Raw genomic sequence first — 13,452 nt, forward strand, 5'->3', positions numbered from 1 at the left:
CTCGGGAGGAATGCGAGGTTGTGGCTCATATATCGCTGTGATGAGCATTCAGTTCATACAAAGCGACAGGAAGTACTAATCAGAGCTTTCCGTGAGCAGTTCTTCAGAGCCGTGATGGAGCGCCTGGCTGCCATAAATGAAAGACCAACTTGATTACCTGGTTGCTCGCTGTGAAGGTGCGTTCAAATATGGAGATTAGCATCTCTGGGTTTGTGGGTTACGGTTGTTTATGGTAACAGAAAACTCTTTGCCTGTGCTACGGTCGATGCAAAAACAAAATTTGCATATTTATTCAGCGGGAGTGAAATTTTAACGGCATGTCGTCCAATGGCTTCAGGATCATCTCTGCCTTGAGGGGCGCTTCGTAGTCCGGGTACGGCAATTCCACCCGGCAGTTGCGTATCACTTTCGAAATCGTCGATTTGATCTCGTACTGAGCAAACTTTTGGCCGATGCAGTTTCTTCCACCGGCACTGAATGGTACGTACGCGTAAGGATTCAGCTTCTCGGCGCCCCGTTCCGCTTCGAAACGTTCCGGAATGAACCGCTCCGGATCGGGAAAGTAGGCCGCATTGTGGTGCATATTGTAGATGCCGATGGTGAAATTGGTGTCGGCGGGAACCTTCAGTCCGCACAGGTCTACCTCCTTCAGGGCGGTCCGGGTGATGAATGGAACCGGCGGAAACAGCCGGAGCGACTCTTTGATTACCAAATCTAGATATTTCAGGTCGTTCAACGTGCTGATGTTCAACGGGGTCTCACCGCTGCTGCTGGAGTCACCGAGAACCGCAATGATTTCCTCGTATACTTTCTGCTGAACATCCGGATGTTTTGCTAGTGTGTAGAGCAAAAATGTGATTGCCGACGCGGTTGTGTCGTGACCCTGTTTCGGTGAAAGAGAGCAATCGATTAGGTTTGAAAGGTTGCAATTTCTTTTTTGGCGCAGTCTGGATGCGATTGTGTTGATTTGGTTTGTGCAGTCGAGCTGCTGTGAGAATAATAGATTCCACCATGATGAATATTCATTAAAATATTTGAATTTAAATGGGGAAATATGACCAGATGGCTTTATAAATAAAACATTAATATAGAACAAAATTTCCTATTCGTTTCTACTAATATCATGGTGTGTAATAATAGAATTGAGTAAAATATTTTTTACTAAAATATGAATAGAAATAATTTGAAATTCTATTGCGATGCTCAAAAATATCTAAATAATTAGTTTTTATAATTCCATAGTCAAACAGGCGGAATACTAACATAGTCAACCCCAGAACCCATTATAAAAACTTGATGCCACGCCTTCTCGCGAGTAATCTTAGCATTATGTTAGTATGATAAGATATGCTGATAAAAAATCCAGGAGTGTAAAAAATGCGCTTTTACGTAATTTCATGGACAACTTGGAATCTTGGAATTTAAATCTACAATGAGAAAGTGAGTGACAAAAGCTTTAAAAATAATTTGCAAGGGCCTTATCAAAAAGGCGTCCAAGCTATAGCAACAATATTGTGCTCGCACATCGTGAAAACTGGAACTACTCGAACGTTGAGTAAGTGAAACTGTTAAAAGTGGCCAAGTCAACTGTAACCAATGCAATAATAGTGTTCAAGGAACTTTTTACGGTAGCCAGACAGACTGAATCGAATGAAAAATGACAGACGGAAGACGTAGCGACGATAAAATCAAGTGTTTGACGAATTCGACTTTAATGTCAGTATCAATGTGTTTAAAAATCGTCTGAATTTAAGTAATTTGTGACAACTTACGTAGTATTAAGTCATTCATGTAAGCCCTAGCGTTCGATGAATTATAAATAAATAATAAAAAATAATAATAAAAAGTGGCAAGTGCTTTCAAGCGAAATCCCAACCACTCCATCCGAGATGGCACAAACCACCATGCATTAAGTTGAAAAACGAGCTGACGACCTCACCAGCCGAACACACTCGTTATGCAACGGTAAAGCTGAGTCATTAATAAGTTAACATAACGAAAAGTATTGTTAGTAAGCTACTTGGGGGACGTATAAGAAGGTAGCAAGTTCAAAACAGGACGATAGATAAAACAAGATGCCAAAACACGATATTTGAAGCTGTACACGACTATGCTGACGAAGGGGACATTTCGCAGACATTTTCAACCATATGAAATTGTCGATGGTCGCTAAGAAATAACTGGAATTGGCAGGCTATCTTTACCCATGACTTAACAAGCGTAACTGGGACTGATACAAAAAGTTTAAATGAATCCGTGACTAGAAAGCGTTTGCTACCTTTTCTCAAAAAAAACATGATTGGTCAATGTCGTGTTTTGACCGAATTTGGCATCTTGCCATTACGAAACAAAGGCCAGGGAGTGGAATGCTGCCATAAACGTGTTGGTAACGTCCAAGAACACGATCCTTTCTAATCACAGTTTAACTTGATGGCGAAATATATGGCAATCGTCAAACCTGGAACCTGAAAAAGTCCCATAGAACAGTTCAAAGCGACAAGCAGCTCAAGCCAAAGTGCTGTTTTTAGGGCGAACAAACGAACAAAGTGGCTGTACAGAATGTCATAGCAGGAGTTAAATGAAAGGTCCGCCAATTCGGATTCGATCAACCAGACACCAGACTTCGCTGAATATTTTTTCTCTATTTTATGTTAATCAAATTTTAAGAAGAAACATAGGTAATTGATTTTTTAATTGGAAATTCAGTCGATTACCAAGCATTCCTGTTTGACCAAATGCTGTTTTTTAATGTCTCATCATGGCCTTTTCTGCAGCTTTCTATGTTCTTCTATTCATCGTTTTGTATCGTATATTTTTTAGCATTTTTTGTATTTTCGTCAATGTTGCGACTCGAACGAGGAGTCAACGATGCCGAGAAGTCAACGACGCGAGAGAGTATGAGAAGCATAGCATTCTACGCTTACCACCGTTCACGCATGCGAAAAAGGAACATTCTGCTACCTACACACTCGAGCACGCACATCCTCATATCGTCTTCCTGCATTGCTAATTCGCGAGTCAAATAACTCGTGAGCAACAGCTGCCCGTGACGCGCAGCGGATAATAACAAGCGCGTTGGGATACAGATTTGATAGTAGCTGTTAAGAATTACGCAATCATAGGGTTTTATGCTTCAGAAAAGTTGTTGCATGTAGGATGTAGATAGTGAAAGATGTTCGTTTTTTATGTTTTCGGCAACGAAAGATAGGAAAAATTCTAACTTTTAAGTCTTAGTTTTTATGATAAACAAAAGAGGGGAAACAACACGCTGCAATCGTCGTAATGCGCAGCATTAAATACATGCGTTGTCCCGTTTAAATTAAGTTTCAAAATTTGTTGTCTACCTCTATTACTACAACTATCGAAGACGGCTTCAGCTGACAGCTGTCGTTACAGGGATCTGGCTGACCCGACAAACTTCGACAACTCCCCCTATTGCTTAGCCAGAAAGCGGATAATAAAGCGGATAGCAATATTCGCCGTGATTGTATACCGAATACTATTTCGCGAAAAACCTTAAGCGGAATGTACCATTTCACGGAACTTTTTACGTTAAGCAGGGGTGATCCTCTCCTTATTTTATTGATTAACTGATTAACATTCGGACCCAACTGCAGGAAAGTAATAGAGGACAGTAGACCTTGGAATACAAATAACCATAGACAGATGTGATTTCTGTGCGAGGCTCCCCCCTTGGCACTTCCGACGGCGGGTTGCCGGCAACACTCGCGGCCTATGGCCGTTTCGCCCTCAATCATCTACTATTGATAGGTTTTGGTGGTCTTATTAGGCCGTTGTAAATTAATTATAAAGTTTTTGAAATTGGCTTGAAAAATTGGAGGGCAAAAAATAATTTGTGGAGTACAAGTCGATTTAAAAAAAAAACAATTTTCTGTGGGCTCTACAACCTAAAGAACTCGAAAAATGAGTGTACGGAATGTTAACGCGTCGAACACCAAACAGAAATGGAAATTCAAACAACAGAATTTGCCAAAGTCGCGCAATTTTTTCTTTCTTTTCGTCGGTTCTTGTATGGAAAACAATAACATATATATGAAAAAGAAAGAAAAAAGAATAGATTTGGTTTTAACGTTTCAACTTTAGGTAGAAATGCATTATTTTTGCTCGATTGAAAAATTCTCTGCACAACACTGGAAGGACAAAAACTTGAGAAAATATTTATAATAGCCTTGTTGACTAATGTATTAAGCAAGAGTCTAAAATTTCTCGAGCTCGATTAGTTTTTGAGTAACGCAAAATTTCTATTTTATTTTTATGAGAGTCTTTATCCCACTACCAGAGGGGTAAGGGGTTTCAAACCATCATAAAATAAATTCAGGCCTCCAAAATCCCCCACATGTCAAATTTGCTTCCATTTGCTTGATTAGTTCTCGAGATATGAGGAAATTTGTATTTCATTTGTATGGAAGCCCCCCTCTTAAAGGCAGGAGGGGTCTTAGTACATCATAGAAAAAATTATTGCCTCCAAAAACCTCCACATGCCAAATTTGGTTCCATTTGCTTGATTAGTTCTCTAGTTGTGCAGAAATTTGTATTTCATTTGTATGGGAGCATCCCCTGTTTCTCTCTTATAGCAGGGAGGGGTCATAATTCCCCTGCCAAAGAGTAGAGGGGTCTCAATTCACCATAGAAAAAATTTCTGCCTCCTAAAAGCTACACATACCAAATTTGATTCCATTTACTTGATTGTTTCTCAAGTTATGAAAAATTTGTATTCCTTTTGTATGGGAGCCCCCGCTCCTTAACAGGGGAGAGGTCCTAATTCATAAGAAAGAAAAAATTCTTGCCTCCAAAAACCCTCACATGCCAAATTTGGTTCCATTTGCTTGATTAGTTCTCGAGTTGTGGGAAACTTGTATTTCATTTGTATGGGAGCCTCCCCTCTTAAAGGAGGGGGGATCATAACTCACCATAGAAAAAAATCCTGCCTCTTGAAAACCCCACATGCCAAATTTGATTCCATTTGCTTGATTAGTTCCCGAGTTGTGAGGCAATTTGTATTTCATTTGTATAATTCCCCTCCTAAAGAGGAGAGGGGTCTCAATTCACCATAGAAAAAATTTCTGTCTTCTAAAAATTCCATTCCAATTCCAAATTTAATTCCATTTACTTGATTGTTTTCAAGTTATGAGTAATTTGTATTCCTTTTATATGGAAGCCCCCCCTCCTTAACAGGGGAGGGGTCCTAATTCATTAGAAAAAAAATTCTCGTCTCCTAAAACCCCCACATGCCAAATTTGGTTTCTTTTCCTTGATTAGTTCTCGATATAAGAGAAAATTTGTATTTCATTTGTGTGGAAGCCCACCCTGTTAAAGGGAAGAGGTGCAATAATTCTTCTCCTAAAGAGGGGAGAAGTCTCAATCCACCATAGAAAAAAATCTTGCCTCCAAAAACACCCACATACCAAATTTGGTTCCAATTGCATGATTAGTTCTCGAGTTATGCAGAAATTTGTGTTTCATTTGTATGGGAGCCCCCCCTCTCTTAGGGGGAGAGGGGTCTCTAACTATCATAAGAAGCTTCCCCGGCCCCAAAGACCCCTACATGCAAATTTTCACGCCGATCGGTTTAGTAGTTTTCGATTCTATAAGGAACATTCCGACAGATAGACAGAAAGACAGAAATTCATTTTTATAGGTATAGATTATAGTATTATAGTTGTCGTTACGCCGTTTTTGTCATCGCTTTGTTGCCTTTCCTTCGTATTCGTTCATTTTGTTAGTGACTTTTCGTGCCATCTTTCCGTCGTATTGTTGTCATTTTAACGTCGTTTTTTGCCATTTCTATTACTTGTTTTCGATAGCTTCTTGCCTTTTTTGCAAGTTGCTGTTTTAGCGCCTTTTCATAAAATTTTACCGCCTCTTGTTTATTTATTGTCATCTTTTTATCATCTTTCGTCCTGTTTGTTGTCAAAACTACAAAAATATTGTCTTTTTCCTGTATTTTCGGTGTTCTTTTGTCGTTTTTTCTGTTTTTTTCTGATGTATTCTGATGTAATTCTTGGTCATCTTTTAAATGTTCTTTTGTTTGTTTGATGCTTTTTAAACGACTGTTTTTTGTCTTGTTTCTTCGTCGCAAATTTGCGTCTTTTCGTCGTCTTTTCAATCCTTTACTTTTACTCATTCGACAACAATCCGCTGATCGAATCTGGGGTGAAACTAAGGAGTCGTTTCCACACTTCTTGATCGTGGGCTGCTACTTTCCAGTCGCCCCCCCCCCAACATCCGCTGTTTTAGCATTCTCTTCAACGGCGCTTGTCCAACGGTCCTCAAAGTCGACGGCCTCTATCGGGTTCTCTGCGATAAATCGTTCAAGGTAACTCCCTTGACCAAAAAGGATGCAGACTAGTTTGCTGTGAACTTCAGCTCGTTTAACATCGGGATCGATATAAAATTGCGGAACTCTGCTCTGAATACGGGGACCTGGTTAAAAGTTCTTCTCTTTAGAGAGTCTGAGCCTGTTATCTCAAAAAGCTATTGGGCACTGTTACACGTCTTATCACCGCCTATCACTCCACGAAATAATTCCTGCGATGACTTCGGATCCAGTTGTGGTTTCAGGATCTTCGAGAATGTAGTTGTTTCTAACTCTACGAGCATTACCGCGACTCCACTCTCGGTCAATCGGATACTGGGACGCAACGTTTCTAGCATCACCGAGGATTCTGTTCCCTTTGTCATAGTCGAGTTCTTCCTGCCCGTACACATCAGTCGTCCCGGCCCTGTGTTGTACCGACATCTCTACCGACATCTGAGGCTAGCCTGCGACCTCCCCAGCGGAGTCGAGTTTTTCCTACCAGCGAACAAAACAGTCGTCCCATTGTCCTGCATGTGGGTGTATGGAACAGGGCTCCCAGAATTCCAGAAAAGGCAATTGCAACAACTTCGATAATAATACAGGAGCAGAACTCTAATTCGCTGCTGATTTACTACTGGAACGTTCGTGGACTTTGGACCAAAATTGATGACGTTTTTATAGCCGCAACAGATTCGAACTTCAACTTAACGGCTAATAACTTTCGACAACGACTCTCTCGTAGAAGAAACATTTGTAATTGTACTTTGTACGTATTTTCTGTCCTACGTGTATTGTATTTTATTTTATGTCCTGGTGAATGACCAACAATTGAAAATAAATTTATATCATGAAGAGTATTAAGAGTCCGGTGATGTTTTAACAAATAAATAAAATAATATAAATTAAAATCACTACGTTTCCCTTCGTATAAAATTCCATATTATAGAGACTTTCATGCAGATTGTTTAGGGCTGGTACCGAATGGCCGAAACATATTTAGCCGAATAACAAATAGTCGAAATCCAAATGGCCGAATTTCAACAACTTCACCTTCACCTTCGATTTTCAGGCTTCATTAGAAGTGTAAGTCGGGGATGGAATATTGGTCAGCCAGAATAATTTATTAACTGTAGAATTAAATAAAAATGTTTCAGCTTTTTCTATTTATAGATTTTAGTAGACACCTGTCGGAAGATAATTGCTCATCATTTTTTCATCATTCTTCTTTGGTTTTGTTGACTTTTCTCGGTGAAATTTACCGAATCACAGTCAACTAAATCCCAACCATCATAATTCTAAATTTACCAGAATTCAAATGTGCATCCAAGACTAATTGTTTTGTTTTAATTTTGATTTATCTTTGATTGTGTTCGACTTATCTCAACTAGAAGAAATAAAAAAAATGAGGCACGTACCAATCGTGACCCCACGCTGAAAACGTCATTTTGATAATCCTTCATTCCTTCAACGGAAGTTTTTCTCATACACCAAAGGAAAAGAATCGTTCCGAAGCTCTCCAGTTGAAAATTTTGGCACATACTCCATCGGCATTTAAAGACACATGATTTGTGGCTTGTGAAAGCTTTCTGAAAACGGAAGAAACTGCAGAGATGCTTTAGTTTCAATTATGTCTGCTGCTTAACGTCCAACCAGGGAAATGAATCATTGCTCTCGGCGGTTCCTGCTTCAGAAGCAGAGAGCAAAAACACATTAATTTTAGTTGAAATCATTTTCAGCTCATTATTAAAATATCATCGTGCAAAGTCCCAAATTTTCGGGTTTCCTTTTCTAAGTTGCTTTGCTGAGTTTCAGCTAAAAAACAAAAAAAAAGGTAAATTCTCCATTTACAATCCTACGTTGAAAAAAGGGGTTTAACAATGGCATGTCGCCCAGTGAAAGAAATGTGCTTTATCACGTTTTAGCTGCCACTGCACCACCGACCGGTCAGTGTTGTTATCCCATTCGGGTTACATTCGGCCGCCTATGTACACTCACTGGGACGATAGTCAGTACTTCAATTAAAAGAACGGCGGCAGCTGCCAATGACGTAAGTCTGCATACCGTCAAACCGTGATGAAGGTTAGGGTTTTTACTACAGGGCCCACAATTAAAAAAAGGTGGAAAAATAAATCATACCATAAAAGAAGTCAATCATTCCAGCAAGTAAGTTCCCTGGGGTAGATGACATGCAAAATGCTCAACAATAACGTTGAATTTTAAATTCGAAGTCAACTTTAATTTCCATGCTGGAAAGGATTGAATATTTGAAAATAGTAGGTATTTTCACGTAACATAATGGTAATATTTCTAAGTAAAATAATTCTTAGTAGCTTAAAGAAAGTCGATTGCTTATTTCTGTCTTGATTACCAAGAAATACAACTAACTTGTTAGGATTGTTCCGAAGAAGCACCATAAACTTATACTGCTCAATTTGATATGCGAAAACGCAACCTTCTGCGAATTGCCTACGTTCAACTTTCGCTTCACTTTGCTCAGATTTTATACCAATATATACTCACCGCAAACATAAAGGTATCCACCTCCTCTCGAATTTCCTCGTCGGTAAGCGGTCTGCCGTCGATGTTAGTCTGCAGCAGAATATCCAGCAGTGCCATTTTCGGTTTTGAACCCAGATCGTCATTGCCCTGTGGCGGTTGCTGGCCGTCCTCAGCCGCGTTTTGTTGTAAAGTTTTCCTACGCTTTTCAATAATCGATAGCGTAAAGTTTTGAATCGTTTTCAAACATCGCCCGTACGTGGGGTAAAACTTGCTAAATCGGAATATAAAATCCGAAAAATAAAATCGGTTGAACATTCGCAGAAAGGCAATGGTTGCCATCTCTTCCACCGCCAGCGTATAGCTGGACTGCGTGATTTGTGCTGATGATGGAGTCCCCATGGCCGTCTCCACTATAATATCCAACGTGCATAATTTCACCATTGGGAAAATCTTCACCACCTTTCCATCCGTTTTGCGCAGCTTTTCCATCAGCACCGTGCTCTGCCGGTCGAAAACGGGAACAAAATTTTCCAGAATTTTAAAATGAAACGCCGAGGTCAGGGCCTTTCGATGAGTGAACCACTTATTGCCGCTACTTGTCAACAGTCCGGTTCCCAGCCACTCCAGCAGAACATCATAATCTTCGCCCTTGCAGTTGAACTCCGCTCCGGTCATGATTTTCTCCACATGCTTCGGTGAAGCACAGACCAGCCAAATTTGACTTATGCCATCTATCTGGTACAACTGTCCGTAACGAGTTTCAAGCTCCAGCAACCAGTGAAACAGTTCCGTCGACGTTTTCCGGACAATCTCGGGAGCATTTCCAACCAGCGGCAGCGTTGCCGGTCCGGGAACCGATCGAAAGGGTGCTTTCAGCCGGGAACGCCATTGCCAGAGATAGGCAAAAATGACAACGACCACCGTCAAAAGTGTAAAAGCAAACATTGGATGCGGCTTATTGCGGCCAAACTGGACTGAAACTACGTGAGCGCGATTTGTTTTAAACCGGTTATCAGCGCTGGAACGCTGGTGAACTTCGCTTATCACAAAGTCGGTGAGATTCGAAATAAATCGTAAATATTCAGCATTGTTTGTAGTCGTGCAAAAGTTAAGCAAACCCCGGTGGGTGCTACCTTCCGCTTTCGGAACCTGGTTTTCTGTTTTTTGTTATGTTTGACAGACCTTGTACCCAGCTGTTAGAGTACAGGATCCTATTAGCTTTAACGATTGCTGTCAGTCGAGAATCGAACTTGGGACGACTGGTTTGTTAGACCATCCAGTGTCGAACCTCGAGACTAGCTGGGATGCCTCGTGTCGTTTTTTACTCTTTTAATCCGCAAGCTTAATCACAATTAGGTGACTAAGAATCGAAGCGACTCGTATATCACATCATACGACGGAAAAATTTTGTTTTTATTTTTGATTTATTTCAGTTCATAAAATTTCGTGTTTGATTGTTTATATACAAAATAATGTCAGCAACGAAATTTTCTCTTTCGTTAATTAGTGATATTCGGTGAGGGAAGTCTTAAGAAATAATAATCAAAACAAAGATATATGTTTTCCCGAAGTTGCGACGCTTTGTTGATGTCTTTTTTGCAAGGGTTAGAACAACGACAAAGTATCGAAACATCAGGAAAACATCAAATTTTCTTCTTGATAAATTTCTCTGCTGACAGCTCTTGTCGAATATCACTAATAACGAAATTTCTTCAAAACTTAACGATATTTTTGACATAATTTAGTGGCATTCTTCTGCAAGAAGAATTTATCTTAGCAATGCTGCCATAAAACTATCTTAAAACCGTATATTAATAAAAAATAAATAAGTCTATGCCTAGGGGCACGAACGAGGGGCTTACGTAGAACTACAAATGGATCGTTCATCGTTTCGAAAATTGCTTCATCACGTCACATGCATGAGTATTCCGCACAACCCCTTTTTCATATAAGATAACAGTACCGTCATCCAGGGCGAGATTGTACCAAAAAAGCATATATATTTGTTCTTTAGCTCAGTATGCATACAATTTAGGAACTAAGTTGATTTCAAACCTGTCAATATATACTAAATTGTTCAATTAACAACTACCGTAGAGATGGTTTAGTTACAAAGAAACCTAATTTTACTGGAAGTGCATGAACTTTGGCACAATCTCACCCCTTCTAGGGGGTGACATTCTGCCAAAAACATAAAGTTAGGCTAAAGCCCTAAACAGTGAACATTAGCAGTTTATGAACAGTATACATAAATGATAGTATAAAGTAGTTCATATGGGGCCGTCCATGTACTAAGTGGACTATTAGGGGCGGGGGGTCGGCCAAAACCAATGCATCATACAAAAAGTATGAACGAAAATAACCCGGAGAGTTCTGAAATAACTAAAAATGAGTTCGTAGTCAATGGACAGCCTTTATATAGCCAGTAGCGTTTCTAGGGTTAACAAGGGGTAGATATATGAAAGGGTGTATCCTAAGGGGCATACCCATTTGATCATTTAACAAAAGTAACCATTACTTCGTTCGAGAACCCGCGGTCGCAGAACATGTGGCCCCCTCCCCCGTCCTTAAAACTGGCACTTTATACACAGTATAATATATTCGTCTTGTGTTAGAGTGTTTATTCAAAGTATCTGAAATTTCCAGAGAAAAAGTAAAAATTAGTTTAAATTATTAGGTCTTATGATGCTGTTTGCTCCAAAATGCAATCTAATCTGTCAAAATATTGTGCTCAATAGTGAAGAATGTGAGTGTACTGGTGTATACTGACGCATTTTTGTTGTGTATGTGAAATCCACAAATTGGATCAATCATTATGACATGGCACAATCTCACCCCCGTGAAGCTTGAAAAGCACAAAGTTTCGAAAAATATTATTTTCGTAATCAAAACTTATCCAACGCATAATAACCTTTCAATACATTGTAAATGATTAGTTTATATACCTTCAAAATAGCAAGTTGAAGCGATTTCTTGTTTGGGTTGTTTTATGCGGGACATTTTTTACAAGCGTTATTTCTGCGTATTTTTGATCGCGAACTTTGCAACCCTGTTTAGGCTAAATAGTTTGCTAATATTATCTGTGTTCCATTCTAAGTTATGAATAAATATGTTATGTTCATCATCATTTTGAATTTAAGTCACCATTTTCTATAGATATAATAGATTTTCACAAATAAACATATTTGGTTTTTGGCACAATCTCACCCCCGTAGCACAATCTCACCCCGGATGGCGGTATTGAATAAATTCCGTCAGTATATGGATACAATCGTGTGAAAGATAGGTTTGGTCGCTCTCTTTTTTATAATTGTTCATTTTCAGGACAGCAAACTGGACTGGGTTTATAGCGGTCCTAAGCAATTTTGTTAGGACGAGGGGACCTTATCACCTTTTCTGGCATGCTTCCCAAGCACGGATATCAAATTAGTACAAGTCTGAACGTCGTTATGAATCTTCGACCTGTTGGGACGAGGGGGGCCTTGCCACTTATTTATATAAAAATAAAGGGAAAATGTAACGAAAACCATTAAATGCAAGTGTAAAAACTGGAAAGAGGGTAAATTTAACTACTGCTACTGCTTGTGGTACGGAAATATTATCGCTACGGGAAATCAGCACTACTTGTTCCGACCAATCACAGAGCGTGAATTTTTAGTTAGACAATACCTAACATATTTCAATTATTTAAATGTTGATTAGAGAAACATGTAATCTACTGTAGTGTAACGGGTTCTTAGGAAAATTTCCAATCGATTGATACCAATGACTCTAGAATGTATTGAGGGATGACTGAATTAGAAGCGTGCAAACTATAACCACTTTTCGTTTTTCTAAAGTGCATCCCAATATAGAAATCAAAGACGTAATCCTACGTAAAAAAGTGACATAATCTTGCCGTTCCAACAGGTCGAAGATTCTTCGCGACAATTGAACCTAGACCAATTTGATATCTGTGCTTGGGAAGTAAGCCAGAACAAATGACAAAGTCTCCTCGTCTCAACCAGGCTTACTCCGTGTTCTAAAAAATGTGAGGGGTTGTGCACAAGATACGCCCGCATAGGTGACGTAGGACTACGTAAGTCTCTTTGTAGTGATAGTAGGATGTATCCATGTTTGTAATAATACGATTCTTCATGTATACAACCTACATACGCAACGTTTATCAAACTAGTAACATTGTATACGTTCAATCCTCAACTGATTTTGGAGTTATATCCATGAATTGATTGAATTTATTAAAACGAACCGAAGTCGCACTAAACCAAACAGTAAATACATTTTCATGATCTGTTTTTAAGTTCAATAGTGCTTTTCCTCTGGTAATCGGTAGACGGTACGCGCGAGTTTTCAAAAAGCTGAAAAATTTGCGGAAAACTTTTCTGCAGTTTACGAAAAAAGAACACTGATAATAAAGCATTTACAAGCTGCAGACGTTTTGGAAGTGGCAGAAAATGTCGTTCGTGACCAGAAAACTTATTCCCGCCCTTTGTTGGTCGTCCGCAACGCCAACGGCGAAAAGTTGAACTTTTCCCTCGTTGCCTGTGTTATTATGGTATCAACTGGGCAAGAAAATATAATCAACTCTTCAATCATTGTGTGATCCTTAAAAGGGCCGATTGTTTGATTATCAT

The 13,452-nt window shown here is 39.4% G+C and overlaps 1 protein-coding gene across 1 annotated transcript; it reads right to left on the reverse strand.

The window, feature by feature from the left end:
• Nucleotides 1-273: 273 nt before the first annotated feature.
• On the reverse strand, nt 274-9,763 carry LOC128740597 (probable cytochrome P450 4d14). Its single transcript, XM_053836158.1, has 2 exons — nt 8,840-9,763; nt 274-883 (listed from the first exon to the last, which is right to left on the reverse strand). The coding sequence occupies exons 1-2, from the start codon at nt 9,761-9,763 to the stop codon at nt 293-295; spliced, it is 1,515 nt and encodes a 504-aa protein (XP_053692133.1). The 3' UTR covers nt 274-292.
• Between the last annotated feature and the right edge of the window lie 3,689 nt (nt 9,764-13,452).

This window comes from Sabethes cyaneus, chromosome 3 (genome assembly GCF_943734655.1).
Source record: "Sabethes cyaneus chromosome 3, idSabCyanKW18_F2, whole genome shotgun sequence".
Lineage (NCBI taxonomy): Eukaryota > Metazoa > Arthropoda > Insecta > Diptera > Culicidae > Sabethes > Sabethes cyaneus.